This window comes from Tachyglossus aculeatus, chromosome 17 (genome assembly GCF_015852505.1).
Source record: "Tachyglossus aculeatus isolate mTacAcu1 chromosome 17, mTacAcu1.pri, whole genome shotgun sequence".
Taxonomy (NCBI): Eukaryota; Metazoa; Chordata; class Mammalia; order Monotremata; family Tachyglossidae; genus Tachyglossus; species Tachyglossus aculeatus.
In genome coordinates, this window is record NC_052082.1 from 16,676,643 (window position 1) to 16,695,019 (window position 18,377).

An 18,377-nucleotide genomic window follows, 5' to 3' on the forward strand; every position below is an offset into this window, starting at 1 on the left:
GGCCGTTCCCGCTCGGAGCAGGGGCAGGATGACGTGTCGGAGCCGGAAGTCAGTGATGGAGGCCTTTGCCCTCTGTGGGGAGGCGGGAAAGGGGCCTCCTGAGCATGCGCGAGGCCCCGACGGCTGCCCTCATAGAATTAATAATAAAAATAATAATAATAATGGCATTTGTTAAGCGCTTATTATGTGCAAATTACTGTTCTAAGCGCTGGAGGGGACTACAAGGTGATCAGGTTGTCCCACGTGGGGCTCACAGTCTTCATCCCCATTTTAGAGATGAAGTAACAGGCACAGACAATAATAATAATAATAATGGCATTTATTAGGCGCTTACTATGTGCAAAGCACTGTTCTAAGCGCTGGAGGGGAATACAAGGTGATCAGGTTGTCCCACGTGGGGCTCACAGTCTTCATCCCCATTTTAGAGATGAAGTAACTGAGGCACAGACAATAATAATAATGATGATGGCATTTATTAGGCGCTTACTATGTGCAAAGCACCGTTCTAAGCACTGGAGGGGGATACAAGGCGATCAGGTTGTCCCATGTGGGGCTCACAGTCTTCATCCCCCTTTTAGAGGTGAGGTAACTTCTCCCCCTTTTAGACTGTGAGCCCACTGTTGGGTAGGGACTGTCTCTATATGTTGTCAACTTGTACTTCCCAAGCGCTTAGTATAGTGCTCTGCACACAGTAAGCGCTCAATAAATATGATTGATGATGATGAGGTAACAGGCACAGACAATAATAATAATAATGGCATTCATTAGGTGCTTATTATGTGCAAAGCACTGTTCTAAGCGCTGGAGGGGGATACAAGGTGATCAGGTTGTCCCGCGTGGGGCTCACAGTCTTCATCTCCCTTTTAGAGATGAGGTAACTGGCACAGATAATAATAATAATAATAATGGCATTTATTAGGTGCTTACTATATGCAAAGCACTGTTCTAAGCGCTGGAGGAGCCCAATGTTGGGTAGGGACTGTCTCTATATGTTGCCGATTTGTACTTCCCAAGTGCTTAGTACAGTGCTTTGCACATAGTAAGCGCTCAATAAATACGATTGATGATGATACGAAGTGATCAGGTTGTCCCACGTGGGGCTCACAGTCTTCATCCCCATTTTAGAGGTGAGGTAACAGGCACAGACAATAATAATAATAATAATAATAATAATAATAATAATGGAATTTATTAGGCGCTTACTATGTGCAAAGCACTGTTCTAAGCGCTGAAGGGAGATACAAAGTGATCAGGTTGTCCCACGTGGGGCTCACAGTCTTCATCCCCATTTTAGAGATGAAGTAACAGGCACACAGAATAATAATAATGGCATTTATTAGGCCCTTACTATGTGCAAAGCACTGTTCTATGCACTGGAGGGGATACAAGGTGATCAGGTTGTCCCACGTGGGGCTCGCAGTCTTCATCCCCCTTTTAGAGATGCGGTAACAGGCACAGACAATAATAATATTAATGGCATTTATTAGGCGCTTACTATGTGCAAAGCACTGTTCTAAGCGCTGGAGGGGGATACAAGGTGATCAGGTTGTCCCATGTGGGGCTCACAGTCTTCATCCCCATTTTAGAGGTGAGGTAACAGGCACAGAGAATAATAATGATAATGGCGTTTATTAGGTGCTTACTATGTGCAAAGCACTGTTCTAAGCACTGTAGGGGGATACAAAGTGGTCAGGTTGTCCCACGTGGGGCTCACAGTCTTAGTCCCCATTTTACAGATAATAATAATAATAATAATAATTTTGGTATTTGTTAAGCACTTACTATGTGCAGAGCACTGTTCTAAGTGCTGCGGAGGATACAAGGTGATCAGGTTGTCCCATGTGGGGCTCACAATCTTAATCCCCATTTTACAGATAAGGTCACTGAGGCACAGAGAAGTTAAGTGACTTGCCCAAAGTCACACAGCTGACAATTGGCGGAGCTAGGATTTGAACCCATGACCTCTGACTCCCAAAGTCCGGGCTCTTTCCACTGAGCCACGCTGCTTCAGTACAGGTGAAGTAACAGGCACAGAAAATTTAAGTGACTTACCCAAATTCACACAGCAGACAATTGGTGGGGCTGGGATTTGAACCCATGACTTCTGACTCCCAAGCCCGGGCTCTTTCCACTGAGCCAAGCTGCTTCTCTACAGATGAGGTAACAGGCACAGAGAAGTTAGGTGACTTGCCCAAAGTCACACAGCAGACAATTAGTGGAGCCGGTATTTGAACCCATGACCTCCGACTCCCAAGCCCGGGCTCTTTCCATTGAGCCACGCTAAAATTCCTCCACTGCGAGCTGTTTCTCCGAGTTTATAATAATAATACTAGTATTTATTAAGCACTTACTAGATGCCAAGCACTGTACTAATCCCTGGGGTGCATATAAGCAAATCAGTTTGGATGGAGTCCCAGTCCCACATGGGGCTCACAGTCTCAATCCTCATTTTACAGATGAGGGAAGTGAGGCACACTTGCTAAGCGCTTACTATGTGCCAGGCCCCGTTCTAAATGGTGGGGCTGATAATGAGAATAATAATGATGGCATTTATCAAGTGCTTACTATGTGCCAAGCACTGTTCTAAGCGCTGGGGAGGTTACAAGGTGATCAGGTTGTCCCACATGGGGCTCACGGTCTTCATCCCCATTTTACAGATGAGGGAACTGAGGCCCAGAGAAGTTAAGTGACTTGCCCAAAGTCACACAACTGACAAGTGGTGGGGCAGGGATTTGAACCCATAATAATAATAATAATAATAATAATAATAATAATAATAATAGCATTTATTAAGCGCTGGGAAGGATACAAGTTGATCAGGTTGTCCCACGAGGGGCTCACAGTTTTAATCCCCATTTTACAGATGAGGTAACTGAGGCACAGAGAAGTGAAGTGACTTGCCCAGAGTCACACAGCTGACAAGCGGCAGAGCAGGGATTTGAACCCATGACCTCGGACTCCAAAGCCTGTGCTCTTTCCATTGAGCCACACTGCTAAATAATCATATTTATTCATTGAGTGCTTATTGAGTATGTATTGAGTGCTTAGTACAGTGCTCTGCACACAGTAAGCGCTCAATAAATACAATTGATTGATTGATTGATTGCTTACTATGGGCCGAGCACTGAACTAAGCGCTTGAATGAGTACAGTACAACTGAATTAATGGACACATTCCCTGCCCATATTGAGCTTACAGTTTAATGCGGCATTTCGCCCATTTTGCAGATGGGCAAGTCCTCTTGAGTCTGTTTTTGTCAGGGGCCCCTACCTCAGCTGGAGCCCGTTCTCTTTTCTGGCAAAGAAGTTCTGGTGGTTCAGCAGCTCTCTGATTTCGGGTAGCAAATCTGTGAGACTTCTCTGTTAGAGGAAACACGTACCCCATTTTATTCACCTATCTGATAGTCAGCCACTTTACCTTCCAAGACCTTTAAACCCATCAGTCATCATTAGCTGATGGGTTTAAAGTCACACAGCAGACAAGCGGCAGAGCAGGGATTTGAACCCATGACCTCGGACTCCAAAGCCCGTGCTCTTTCCACTGAGCCACGCTGCTAAATAATCATATTTATTTATGGAGTGCTTATTGAGTATGTATTGAGTGCTTACTATGGGCCGAGCACTTACTATGGGCTGCACTTTACCTTCCAAGACCTTTAAACCCATCAGTCATCATTAGCGCTTACATTCCTACTTATACTCAACCTATTTACATATTCTATTTATTTTGTTCATGATGTGCATATAGCTTTATTTCTATTTGTTCTGACGATTTTGACACCTGTTTTGTTTTGTAGTCCGTCTCCCCCTTCTAGACTGTGAGCCCGTTGTTGGGTAGGGACCGTCTCCAGATGTTGCCGACTTGTGCTTTCCAAGCGCCTAGTACAGTGCTCCGTACACGGTAAGCGCTCAATAAATACGATTAAATGAATGAATGACCGTCTCTATATGTTGCCAACTTGTGCTTCCCAAGTGCTTAATAATAATAATAATATTAATGGCATTTATTAAGCGCTTACTATGTGCAAAGCACTGTTCTAAGCGCTGGGGAGGTTACAAGGTGATCAGGTTGTCCCACGGAGGGCTCACAGTCTTAATCCCCATTTTACAGATGAGGGAACTGAGGCCCAGAGAAGTGAAGTGACTTGCCCAAAGTCACACAGCTGACAATCGGCGGAACTGAGGTTTAAACCCATGACCTCTGACTCCAAAGCCCGTGCTCTTTCCACTGAGCCACACTGCTTCTGCACACAGTAAGCGGTCAATAAATACAGTTGAATGAATGAATGAATGTTTCTCTGAACACCGTCTCTGTACGTTGCCAACTTGTACTTACCAAGCGCGTAGTCCAGTGCTCCGCACACAGTAAGCACTCAATAAATACAATTGAATGAATGAATGAATAAGAGCTCAATAAATATGAATGAATGAAGCAGCGTGGCTCAGTGGAAAGAGCACGGGCTTTGGAGTCACAGGTCATGGGTTCAAATACCTGCCCCGCCAATTGTCAGCTGGGTGACTTTGGGCAAGTCACTTCACTTCCCTGGGCCTCAGTGACCTCATCTGTAAAATGGGGATGAAGACTGCGATTGAATGAATGGATGGCTCAATAAATACGACTGACTGAATGAATGAATAAGTGCTCAATAAATACAAATGAATGATTGAATGAATGAATGGATGGCTCAAGAAATACGATTGAATGAATGAATGAATGAATCGATTGAATGAATGGATGGATGGCTCAATAAATATGATTGAATGAATGAATAAGCACTCAATAAATACGAATGAATGATTGAATGAATGAATGGATGGCTCAAGAAATACGATTGAATGAATGAATGAATAAGCACTCAAATACGAATGAATGATTGAATGAATGAATGGATGGCTCAAGAAATACGATTGAATGAATGAATGATTGAATGAATCGATTGAATGAATGGATGGATGGCTCAATAAATACGATTGAATGAATGAGTGATTGAATGGATGAATGAATAAGTGCTCAATAAATACGAATGATGATTGAATGAATCGATTGAACGAATGGATGGCTCAATAAATACGATTGAATGAATGAATGATTGAATGAATCGATTGAATGGATGGATGGATGGCTCAATAAATACGATTCAATGAGTGAATGAATGAATAAGCGCTCAATAAATACGAATGAATGATGGAATGAATCGATTGAATGAATGGATGGATGGCTCAAGAAATACGATTGAATGAATGGATGGGTGGCTCAATAAATACGATTGAATGAATGAATGATTGAATGAATCAATGGATGGGTCAATAAATACGATTGAGTGAATGAATAAGCGCTCAATGAATACGACTGAATGATTGAATGAATCGACTGAATGAATGGATGGCTCAATAAATACGATTGAATGAATGAATGAATGATTGAATGACTCGATTGAATGAATGGATGGATGGATGATGATGATGATGACGATGACGGCTCTCCCCCGTTCTCCACGTGTCCCTCCCCGCCCCGCGCTGCGGCGGATTCTTCGTCCGATTGAATGAATGAATGAATGAATGAATGATTGAATGACTCGAGTGAATGAATGAATGGATGGAGGATGACGGCCCCCTGGCCCGTTCTCCACGTGTGGGGAAAAGGCTGAACGGCGGATTGTTCCTCGCGACTGAACGAATGAATGAATGATTGAATGACTCGATTGCATGAATAGATGGATGGATGGCTCAAGAAATGCGACTGAACGAATGGATGGGTGGATCAATAAATACGATTGAATGAATGAATGATTGAATGAATCAATTGAATGGATGGATGGATGGCTCAATAAATACGATTGAATGAATGAATGAATGAATAAGCGCTCAATAAATGCGACTGAATGATTGACTGAATCGACTGAATGAATGGATGGCTCAATAAATACGATTGAATGAATGAATGAATGATTGAATGACTCGATTGAATGAATGGATGGATGGATGGATGGATGATGATGATGATGACGATGACGGCTCTCCCCCGTTCTCCACGTGTCCCTCCCTGCCCCGCGCTGCGGCGGATTCTTCGTCCGATTGAATGAATGAATGAATGAATGATTGAATGACTCGAGTGAATGAATGAATGGATGGAGGATGACGGCCCCCTGGCCCGTTCTCCACGTGTGGGGAAAAGGCTGAACGGCGGATTGTTCCTCGCGACTGAACGAATGAATGAATGATTGAATGACTCGATTGAATGAATAGATGGATGGATGGCTCAAGAAATGCGACTGAACGAATGGATGGGTGGATCAATAAATACGATTGAATGAATGAATGATTGAATGAATCAATTGAATGGATGGATGGATGGCTCAATAAATACGATTGAATGAATGAATGAATGAATAAGCGCTCAATAAATACGACTGAATGATTGACTGAATCGACTGAATGAATGGATGGCTCAATAAATACGATTGAATGAATGAATGAATGATTGAATGACTCGATTGAATGAATGGATGGATGGATGATGATGATGATGACGATGACGGCTCTCCCCCGTTCTCCACGTGTCCCTCCCTGCCCCGCGCTGCGGCGGATTCTTCGTCCGATTGAATGAATGAATGAATGAATGATTGAATGACTCGAGTGAATGAATGAATGGATGGAGGATGACGGCCCCCTGGCCCGTTCTCCACGTGTGGGGAAAAGGCTGAACGGCGGATTGTTCCTCGCGACTGAACGAATGAATGAATGATTGAATGACTCGATTGAATGAATAGATGGATGGATGGCTCAAGAAATGCGACTGAACGAATGGATGGGTGGATCAATAAATACGATTGAATGAATGAATGATTGAATGAATCAATTGAATGGATGGATGGATGGATGGCTCAATAAATACGATTGAATGAATGAATGAATGAATAAGCGCTCAATAAATGCGACTGAATGATTGACTGAATCGACTGAATGAATGGATGGCTCAATAAATAAGACTGAATGATTGAATGACTCGATTGAATGAATGGATGGATGATGATGATGATGACGCCCCCCCCCCCCCCACCCCGTTCTCCATCTCCACACGTCCCTCCCCACCCGGCGATGTGGGGAAAAGCCGGAGCGGCGGATTCTTCGTCGCGATTGAACGAATGAATGAATGATTGAATGACTCGATTGAATGAATGAATGGATGAATGATGACGATGAAGGCCCCCCCTCCACCCCTCCCCCGGCCCGTTCTCCACGCGTCCCTCCCCGCCCCGCGCTGTGGGGAAAAGCCGGAGCGGCGGATTGTTCCTCGCGATTGAACGAATGAATGAATGATTGAATGACTCGCTTGAATGAATGAATGGATGAATGATGACGATGAAGGCCCCCCCCCCCCGCTCCACCCCGTCCGTTCTCCACGCGTCCCTCCCCGCCCCGCCCTGTGGGGAAAAGGCGGAGCGGCGGATTGTTCGTCGCGATTGAATGAATGATTGAATGACTCGACTGAATGAATGGATGGAGGATGACGCCCCCGCCCCCGGCCCGTTCTCCACGCGTCCCTCCCCGCCCCGCGCTGTGGGGAAAGGGCGGAGAAGCGGGCGGCCCGACTGAGCATGCTCCCCGCGCACGCTGGCCACGCATGCGCGGCCGGCCCGGCCCCGGCTCCGTTGCGTGGCGCGCGCACATCCGGGTCCCGCCGCCGCCGCCGCCCCGTCAGTCAGTGAGTCGGTCGGTCCGTCAGTCAGTCAGTCAGTCGGTGGGTCCGCCATGGTGGTGGGGGTGCCGGCGGCGGGCCCTCCGCGGGCGCCGCTGCCGCTGCTGTGCCTGGCGCTGACGACGGCCGCCTGGGGCCCCGCCGCCGCCTTCTACCTGCCGGGCCTGGCGCCCGTCAACTTCTGTCAGGAGGGCAACGAGAGCAACGACTGCAAGGTAATGGTGGGGGTGTGTGTGTGGGGGGGGGGGGGGCACAGCGCTCCTCACACACACACACACACACACACACACACACCCCAAGCGCTCCCTAAAGCCCCTCCATGAGCGTCATCCTCATCAATCAATCGTATTTATTGAGCGCCTACCGTGTGCAGAGCACTGGACTAAGCGCTTGGGAAGGCCTAGTCGGCAACATCTAAAGAGTCCCTACCCAACAGTGGGCTCACAGTCTAAAAGGGGGAGACGGCCAAACCGAACGTACTAACAAAATAAAATAAATAGAATCGATACGTACAGACATATATACGTCATCATCGTCAGTCGTATTTATTGAGCGCTTACTGTGTGCAGGGCACTGGACTAAGCGCTTGGGAAGTACAAGTTGGCAACATAGAGAGACGGCCCCTACCCAACAGTGGGCTCACAGCTTAAAAGGGGGAGACGGAGAGCAAAACCGAACGTACTAACAAAATAAAATAAATAGAATAGATACGTACAAACATATATACGTCATCATCATCATCATCAATCGTATTTATTGAGCGCTTACTGTGTGCAGAGCACTGGACTAAGCGCTTGGGAAGTACAAATGGGCAACAGATAGAGACAGTCCCTACTCAACAGTGGGCTCACAGTCTAAAAGGGGGAGACAGAGAACAAAACCGAACGTACTAACAAAATAAAATAGAATAGATACGTACAAACATATATACATCATTATCATCATCATCAATCGTATTTATTGAGCGCTCACTGAGTGCAGAGCACTGGACTAAGCGCCTGGGAAGTACAAGTTGGCAACATATAGAGACGGTCCCTACCCAACAGTGGGCTCACAGCTTAAAAGGGGGAGACGGAGAGCAAAACCGAACGTACTAACAAAATAAAATAAATAGAATAGATACGTACAAACATATATACGTCATCATCATCAATCGTATTTACTGAGCGCTTACTGTGTGCAGGGCATTGTACTAAGCGCTTGGAAAGTACAAATTGGCAACATAGACAGTCCCTACCCAACAGTGGGCTCACAGTCTAGAAGGGGGAGACGGAGAACGAAACCAAACGTACTAACAAAATAAAATAAATAGAATAGATATGTACAAGTAAAATAAATAGATAAATAAATAGGGTAATAAATATGTACAAGCATATATACAGGTTCTGTGGGGAAGGGAAGGAGGTAAGATGGGGGGGATGGAGAGGGGGACGAGGGGGAGAGGAAGGAAGGGGTTCAGTCTGGGAAGGCCTCCTGGAGGAGGTGAGCTCTCAGTAGGGCCTTGAAGGGAGGAAGAGAGCTAGCTTGGCGGATGGGCAGAGGGAGCAGGGCATTCCAGGCCCGGGGGAGGACGTGGGCCGGGGGTCGATGGCGGGACAGGCGAGAACGAGGGACGGTGAGGAGACCGGGTAAGTGAAAAAACGATAAGATTATAATCATAATGGTGCCGTTTATTGAGCGCTTCCTGTGAGCCGAGCACTGTTCTAAGCGCTGGGGAACTTACGGTAATAATGATAATAACCTGTTAGACTGTGAGCCCACTGTTGGGTAGGGACCGGCTCTATACGTTGCCAACTTGTACTCCCCAAGCGCTTAGACACAGTAAGCGCTCAATAAATACGATTGATTGATTGATAATAATAATGATGGCATTTATTAAGCGCTTCCTATGAGCCAGGCACTGTTCTAAGCGCTGGGGAGCTTACGGTAATAATGATGATAATAATGATGGCATTTATTAAGTGCCTAGTGTGAGCCAAGCTCTGTTCTAAACGCTGGGGAGGTTACGGTAATAATGATAATCAATCAATCAGTCGTATTTATTGAGCGCTTACTGTGTGCAGAGCACTGTACTAAGCGCTTGGGAAGTAGAAGCTGGCAACAATGAGCCTACTACGAGCCAGGCACTGTTCTAAACGCTGGGGAGGTTACGGTAATAATGATGATAATAATGATGGCATTTATTAAGCGCCTACTATAAGCCAGGCACTGTTCTAGACGCTGGGGAGCTTACGGTAATAATGAGGATAATAATGGTGGCATTTATTAAGCGCCTACTGTGAGCCAAGCACTATTCTAAACGCTGGGGAGGTTACGGTAGTAATGGTGGCATTTATTAAGCGTTTACTATGAGCCAAGCACTGTTCTAAGCGCTGGGGAGGTTACAATAATAATGATAATAATGATGGTGGCATTTATTAAGCGCTTACTATGAGCCAAGCACTGCTGTAAATGCTGGGGAGGTTACGGTAATAATGATAATAATAATGATGGCATTTATTAAGCGCTTACTATGAGCCAAGCACTGCTGTAAATGCTGGGGAGGTTACGGTAATAATGATAATAATAATGATGGCATTTATTAAGCGCTTACTATGAGCCAAGTACTACTATAAACGCTGGGGAGGTTACGGTAATAACGATAATAATAATGATGGCATTTATTAAGCGCCTACTACGACCCAGGCACTATTCTAAACGCTGGGGAGCTTACGGTAATAATGATGATAATAATGATGGCATTTATTAAGCGCTTACTGTGATCCAAGCACTGTTCTAAGCGCTGGGGAGGTTACGGTAATAATGATAATAATAATGATGGCATTTATTAAGGGCTTACTAAGTGCAAAACACAGTTCTAAGCGCTGGGGAAGTTACAGTAATAATGATAATAATAATGGCATTTATTAAGCGCTTACTATGTGCCAAGCACTGTTCTAAGCGCTGGGGAGGTTACAGTGATAATGATAATAGTGGCATTTATTAAGCGCTTACTATGTGTAAAGCACTGTTCTACGCTGGGGAGGTTATAGTAATAGTGGCATTTATTAAGTGCTTACTATGTGCCAAGCACTGTTCTAAGCGCTGGGGAGGTTACAATAATGATAATAATAATAATGGCATTTATTAAGCGCTTACTATGTGCAAAGCACTGTTCTAAGCACTGCGGAGGTTACAAGGTGTTCAGGTTGTCCCACGGGGGCTCACAATCTTAATCCCCCTTTTACAGATGAGGTAACTGAGGCACAGAGAGTTAAGTGACTTGCCCAGGGTCACACAGCTGACAATTGGCAGAGCCGGGATTTTAACCCATGACCTCTGACTCCAAAGCTCGGGCTCTTTGCACTGAGCGATGCTGCTTCTCCATAGCTCCGCCCCTCTGGGGCCCCGCCCATCCCTTACCCAATAATAATAATAATGATAATAATGATGGAATTTTATAAGTGTTTACTCTATGCAAAGCACTGTTCTAAGCCCTGGGGAGGTTACAAGGTGGTCAGGTTGTCCCCTGAGGGGCTCACACTCTTAATCCCCATTTTCCAGTTGAGGTAACTGAGGCCCAGAGAAGTGAAGTGACTTGCCCAAAGTCACCCTGCTGACAATTGGCAGAGCTGGGATTAGAACCCACGACCTCTGACTCCCAAGCCTGGGCTCTTTCCATTGAGCCATGCTGCAGCTGAGGCTCAGAGAAGTGAAGTGACTTCCCATGGTCACACAGCAGACATGTGGGGGAGTTGGGATTAGAACCCATGACCGCCGACTCCCAAGCCCGGGCTCTTTCCACTGAGCCACGCTGCTTCTCGTACAGTTCATCATCATCATCATCATCAATCGTATTTATTGAGCGCTTACTGTGTGCAGAGCACTGTACTAAGCGCTTGGGAAGTACAAATTGGCAACATATAGAGACAGACCCTACCCAACAGTGGGCTCACAGTCTAAAAAGTTCAGTACAATACACTTGGAATATATGTTCCCCGCCTGCAGAGAGCTTACAGTCTAGAGGGTGAGGGACGTTATAAATAAATAATATGAAATAAATAAATTGCGGATATGTACGGTGGGGCAGAGGGAGAGGTAAATGAGGGTGCAAATCCCAAATGCAAGAGTGAAGCAGAAGAGAATAAAAGACTCGATTAAAATACCCGAAAAAGACCCCTCCACCCCCTAAGGTGGGTTTTGCCGTGGCACTTTCAGAGAAATTTTTTCACTTTTAAAACGTGGTCCACAGAACCTCATCCCTGGAGAGTTTATTGTAAAGACGGGGAAGAAACAGGTGCAGAAGTTAGAGGAAGCCCCAAGTAGTAGTAGGGACCTAATTGTATGTCTTGGAAACCGTGGTTTGCTTTGATCTCGTTCCTGAAATTCACAGCTGAAGGATTTCAGGTAGATGAAAAGTGGCAGTAATCCGTCAAACCAGTTTTTCGTTTAGTGGCCCTCATAAAATTTCTCTGTTAAACTTTCCACTTGGTTACCTAGAATTTCACTTTAAGCAGTAGTACTTCTAGGCTCAAATTAACTTTCTCCAGATTTCACCTTTAGAAATGAGAATTTAAATTGCTGCTGGTTACAGGTTCGTTACAGTACATTGATTTTAACAGACTTGGGAGCATGTTTTATGTAAAGAAATAGTGGTTATTTCATTTCTATTTGCCTGTCTTCCTGGAAAGATGAGAGTCTTGGATTTTCAGGAAGGTTTTCCAGATGCTTACTGATACTACCGATACTTGTTAACCATCTACTATCTGGCTGAAATGTTAAAGTCCACTAATGTTTTACTGGCACCACGCTGACAGCCTTTTTTAATTGAAATTGAAAAAACTTCGGATATACAAAGAGACAGTCTAGGGTTCCATGAAGCTTAAGTAATAATAATAATAATTATGGTATTAAGCACTTACAATGTGCCAGGTAATGTCTCCCCCTTGTAGACTGTGAGCCCACTGTTGGGTAGGGACTGTCTCTATATGTTGCCAACTTGTACTCCCCAAGCACTTAGTACAGTGCTCTGCACACAGTAAGCGCTCAATAAATACGATTGATTGATTGATTCAAGCAACTTGGGTTGGACACAGTTCCTTTCCCACCTGGGGTTCCTAGTCTCAGTCACCTTTTTACAGATGAGGTAACTGAAGCACAGTGAAGTGACTTGCCTAAGGCCTCCCAACATTCATTCATTCATTCAATCATATTTATTGAGCGCTTACTGTGTGCAGAGCACTGTACTAAGCGCTTGGGAAGTACAAGTTGGACAGACAAGTCGTGGAACCGGCATTAGAATCCATGACCTTCTATCCATTATACCATGCTGTTTCTCTGTAAATAATAATAATATATATTTATTGAGACCCCCACTGGGTACAAGACACTATAGTAAACATTTAAGAAAGTACATAAAGAATAGTAGTAATTGTGGTGTTTGTTAAAAACCTTATTACGTGCCAAACACTGTACTAAACACTGTTAGATACAAGATAAGCCGGTCCCATATGGGGTTCACAGTCTAAGCAGGAGGAAGAACAGGTATTGAATCCCCATTTTTGCAGATGAGAGAACTGAAGCGTAGAAATTAGGTGACTTACCCAAGGTCACACAGCAGACAAGTGATGGGGTGGGGATTAGAACCCTGGTCCTCTGACTCCAAGGCCTGTGCTCTTTCCACTAGGTCACAGTGTTTCAAATGAGTTTCTTGTGGTAACACCCCAATTCTACAGCCATACCACAAGGTTGTCCAAGAACCTAAATAAATGTGGCCATTTTCGACGCGAAAGGGAAGGGTCTTTTTAATGGTTTACAGTTTTGTGGAATCAGTGAGTACAGCACTTAGAATCAAACCCGTTTTGGACTGCATTCAGTGCAGTTAGGAGCCTTTAAAAAATTAAAACCATGCCAAGTGTTGCAGACGCATCAGCCCAACATGAGACAGTCTGTTTGTGGACATGGTGTGGCCAAAACTTCGCATCAGCCTCGAGCTAGGTAACACCACTTTCCCTGGTGTGATGTGTGACAGTGCCTGGGCCGAAAGCTGCCAGTTGTTCTTCCCTGATCCATTCAAATCCCAGAATGCAGGGGTACCCATGCCTCCCCCTCGCCCCCCTCACACCAATGAATTGTATTTATTGAGCGCTTGCTGTGTGCAGAGCAGGGTAGTAAGCGATTGAGAGAGTACGTTAGAGTCGGTAAGCCATCATTCCTCTCCGGGTGGCAGTTTGTCACCAGGCTGATGGGTTTTGGGGCTTATTTTTTCAACACTAACCATAATTGAGAAACAAAAGTTTCAGTAAAGGCCCTCCTTACCATTTTAGAAGTTTTGTAAGGAAACAAGGCCTTGCATCATCTTGGCTATTCAGTAATATTCTGGTAGTAATATCCTGGTATGCAGCATTCTGGTAGGGGGTGCTTTTCGAATGTACAGAACATTAATGAAACCTGCAATTTTAAATCTGTAGAGCATGTGTAATTTACAGGAGTTTAATGACATCCTTGGAAAAAAGTGTTTCAGCTGCTCCTTGCTTCAGACAATTATCAATCCCAATTTTTGTCCGTAATTAACTCACAGTTGTTTGAATGCTAATTCTTTATTTCATCCGTTTCAGTCTGGAATAGAACTCTTCGTGAACAGGCTTGATTCTGTGGAATCTGTTCTTCCTTATGAATATACTGCGTAAGTGTTTTAAAATTCAGTTTTTAATGTAAGTTTTCCCATATCCAGTCAAGTGACCTTTGATTGTGTGAATTTGCTTTCCAGGGTATGTGTAGAACTGTGGGTTTTGATTGTGCTCATGGTTAAACCTTCATGGTGGACTTTACATTTTCAACTTTCTGTTTTTGAACTCACCTTTTATAAATCATTATTGTACTGCAGTTCTAATCCCAAAATAAGATGTGTGGTAATGTTTTTTTTACCTGTTTTACCCTTGTAATCTATACTTTATCATGCAAATACAGTAGTTATGTGCAACACAGCAGTCCTTTATTTTTAAATGATCACTTGGATCTTACAAGAGTTTATAATTTTTTGGACTAGTGATAGCTACTCATTTTGCCAAAAAGGAAGAATGAAGAAATTAAATCATAAAATGGTATTTTAGAGCTTATATCAATGTCACTTAACGAATGCTTTCCATTTATGGAGCACTGATTTAGATGCTTGAGAGAATACAAAACAGTAGAGTTGGTTGACCTGACCCTTGCACTCAAGGAGTTTACAGTATAGTTGGGGAGACTGCCATTAAATTACAGGTAGGAAAAAGCAGCAGAGTGTATGGTTATTCACACTGAGGGTGGGGTGAGTATCACAGTGCCAAGGCAGGGATGAAGCCAAGAGTTTAGGCAACGCAGAAGGGAGGGAAGATGGAAAGATGAGAAGTTAATCAGAGAAGGCTTCTTGGAGGAGATAAGTTTGTAGTGGGGTTTTGAAAATATGGAAAGGGGTGGTCAGTTGCCTGAGAAGTGGTAGGGAATTCCAGGCAGAAGGGAGGCTGAGAATAAAGGGTTTACAGCAAGAGAGACAAAATTGAGGTTATATTGGGAGAGGAGCCAGGTTATGTAGAAGGGGGAAAGCGGATGGAGTGATTTAACACCAGTGGTAAGGAGTATTTGATTTAAAGGTGGATGGGCAACCATTGGATTTCTAGAATTCAGTGAAAGCTATTTTGTTTGTAGTAATTATTAATACTTAATTCCGTGGGTGAATTCAGGTACAAGTATACCACTTCTAAATACCAAATGACTTTCAATCTGTTTAATTTAGTGCTTCCAATTAACTTGGGCTTTTAAAAAAAACCCATCCATTCGTATTGAACCTGTAGGCCTACATTTGGCATAATTGGAGTGAGGGGTCAGGAGAGAGGGAGTAATCTCTAAAGTAGTCTTTTTTAGGAGGGAACCAGGAAAAAATAGCTGGGGCACTAAAACACTTCAGTGGTAAAAGATAGGAATTCCAAAGCAAGGTCTTTAGATTGTGTGTTCTAGCCATGTCAGCAACTTTCTTTTTTTGTGCCCTGCCATTTTGAGAGGGACCATGAGGAAGAGAGAGGCTGTCCACCAGTTCTAGGGCAACAGCTCCTAGCTTGTGCTGTTTTCCCCGGGCCAGTGATTTTTGTGACATTTCTCCCTTCAGTCATGTTCTGTTTCTCCAGGGTCTATTCCACTTCTGTGGGGGACCCCTGCCCCTTGGACAGAAATGCAGGCAGTTAGATGGGAAGAGAGGGAAAGTGGTAGTAGCACCCGTGTTCAAAGTAGTCATTGAGCATCTGAAGGATTGGATTGAGTCAACTTTCGACACCTGTATTAGAAGCTAATTTGCTAGATTGAGTGGACTGACGAGCTAGGTTTCGCAAGTATGCTGAGAGTTACAGAAGCTGCATGGTCTGGTAGAAAGACCAGCTGGGCCCTAGTTCTACCTCTGCCACTTGCCTGCTTAGTGGGCCTTGGGCACTTAACCTTTTTGAACCTCAGCTTTCTTGCATGTGAAATGGGGATATAATATATGCTGTCCTTATGCTTTGTATTGAGCCTTGTGCAGGACAAGGAGTGTGTCAGATCTGGTCATCCTGTCTCAACCCCACTGCTCTGCACAGCGTTTGGCACATAGAAAGCACTTAGTAAATACATTTTCTGTTATTATAACACGGTAGCTTCTGGAGAACTGAAAACAGACAAAATCCTGAAATGTAAAATTTGTTAGATTGATACTACCATATTACCCAAAAAATTCTAAGTGGAAGATTGAGATCTCAACATACCGGTATTATTATTCATAATAATAATAATAATAATAATAATGGTATTTGTTAGGTGCTTACTATTTGGTAAGCACCGTTCTAAGTGCCGGGGGGATACAAGGTAATCAGGTTGTCCGATGTGAGGCTCACAGTCTTAATCCCCAATTTACAGATGAGGTAACTGCGGCCCAGAGAAGTTAAGTGACTTGCCCAAAGTCACACAGTTGACAAGTGGCAGAGCTGAGATTAGAGCCCATGACCTCTGACTCCCAAGCCCGTGCTCTTTCCTCTGAGCCACGCTGCTTCTGGGAAGAGTGAGGAAAGCCAATACTGGTACTCTCTGTTCCTTTTCTCCTAATAAAACAATAAAAATCTTGATTTTTTTCCTATGGTATTTAAGTGCTTTCTATGGGCCAGACACTGTACTAAGCACTGAAGTAGATAGAAGCTTATCAGGTTGTTCCCACACAGTCCATGTTCCACATGGGGCTCACAGTCTCAATCCCCATTTTACAGAAGTGGTAACTGGGGCACATAGAAGTTGTGACTTGCCCAAGGTCATACAGCAGGTAGCTGGATTTAGAGCCCAGGCCCTTTGACTCTCAGGCCTGTGCTCTTTCCACTAGGCCAGGCTCTTCCAAAAGAGAAGCAGAACAAAACTGTTATTCTTGGTCGTGATTTTGGTTGGTGGTGATTTTTCTTTTAGCTCTTGTTTATATTTCAAAACCGCATAACAAATGTAATTTTTGTTTCCTTCTTAGGTTTGACTTTTGCCAAGCAGCAGAAGGAAAACGTCCATCTGAAAATCTTGGTCAAGTGTTATTTGGGGAAAGGATTGAACCCTCTCCCTATAAGGTTTGCATTTACTATAAAAATAAATTTAAATAGATCACGTTCAGTTTTATGACCAGTCTGTGTCCCACATGGGGCTCAGCACCCAATGGGGAAGAGGGAACATATTTAATCCCTATTTTTACAGAGGAGGAAACTGAGGCACTCAAGTCAACTGACTGGCCCAAGATCACACAACAGGCAGGTGGCAGAGCTGGGATTAGAATAATAATAATAATAATAACCCCGGTCTCTTGACTCACAACTGTGGGCTCTTTCCACTTACGCCACCCTGCAGTTAATTTTTTTTAATCTCTGCACCTTTGTACCACTTTGAAATTTATAAATTTACTCTTACATACTGTACTATTTACGTACTTACTCATCTGTATATGAATTCTCTTTCCATTCTCCTTTAATGCCTTCCTGTGATTTGGGTCTGTCTTTTCCCCCGCAGCTCCTAGGAGGCAGGGTTCATGTCTTCTCTCATGTATTCTCTAAAGCATATATTGATCGGTACAGTGCACTGTCCTAGACAATTTTGGTATTTATTAAGCATTTAGTAGGGACTAAGCACTGTGCTCAGCATTGGGGTAGATAATCAGATCAGGATTGGCAGTGTAAGAGGTAGGGAGAACTGGTGTCTTACCCCGTTTTACAGTTGAAGAAACTGAGGCTTGGAAAGGTTGTGACTTGACCAAAGACCCTGAGCTGGATTTACAAACCAAGTCTTGACTGCTAGAGCCATATAGTCTCCATTAGGGCATGCTGCCACCCCACAAATCTTCTGTTCACCCAGCAATCTCCCCAGTGCAAGTTGGCCAAGTCAGTAAATGCTAGTATGAAGCAATTAAGAGAGTTATACTGAACCAGAGACTCACTTCAGCTGGTGGTTGCTTTTTCTTTCCCTTGTCCCGAAAGATGGAAGGAGATAAATTGAAGTGCTTGGAATTAAATGACTTTTCATCCCAAGCACCCAATAGACTTTGTGGCTGTTGTTTCTTATCCTTGGATGAGGATTAGAATCATAACTGTGGGGCAGAGAAGCTAATCAACTATCCACCACTCCAATCATGGTTGCTAACACTAAGGAGCGTAGGACATACAATGCATCGCACCTGT

The 18,377-nt window shown here is 44.1% G+C and overlaps 1 protein-coding gene across 1 annotated transcript in view; it reads left to right on the plus strand.

The window, feature by feature from the left end:
- Window positions 1-7,638: 7,638 nt before the first annotated feature.
- TM9SF2 (transmembrane 9 superfamily member 2) overlaps window positions 7,639-18,377 on the plus strand; it is a 35,705-nt gene continuing 24,966 nt past the window's right edge. Inside the window, exons 1-3 of the mRNA XM_038759043.1 lie at window positions 7,639-7,913; window positions 14,295-14,362; window positions 17,186-17,279. Coding sequence (XP_038614971.1) covers window positions 7,752-7,913; window positions 14,295-14,362; window positions 17,186-17,279 — 324 coding nt within the window. The 5' untranslated portion in view covers window positions 7,639-7,751. The remainder of the gene's footprint in view (window positions 7,914-14,294; window positions 14,363-17,185; window positions 17,280-18,377) is intronic.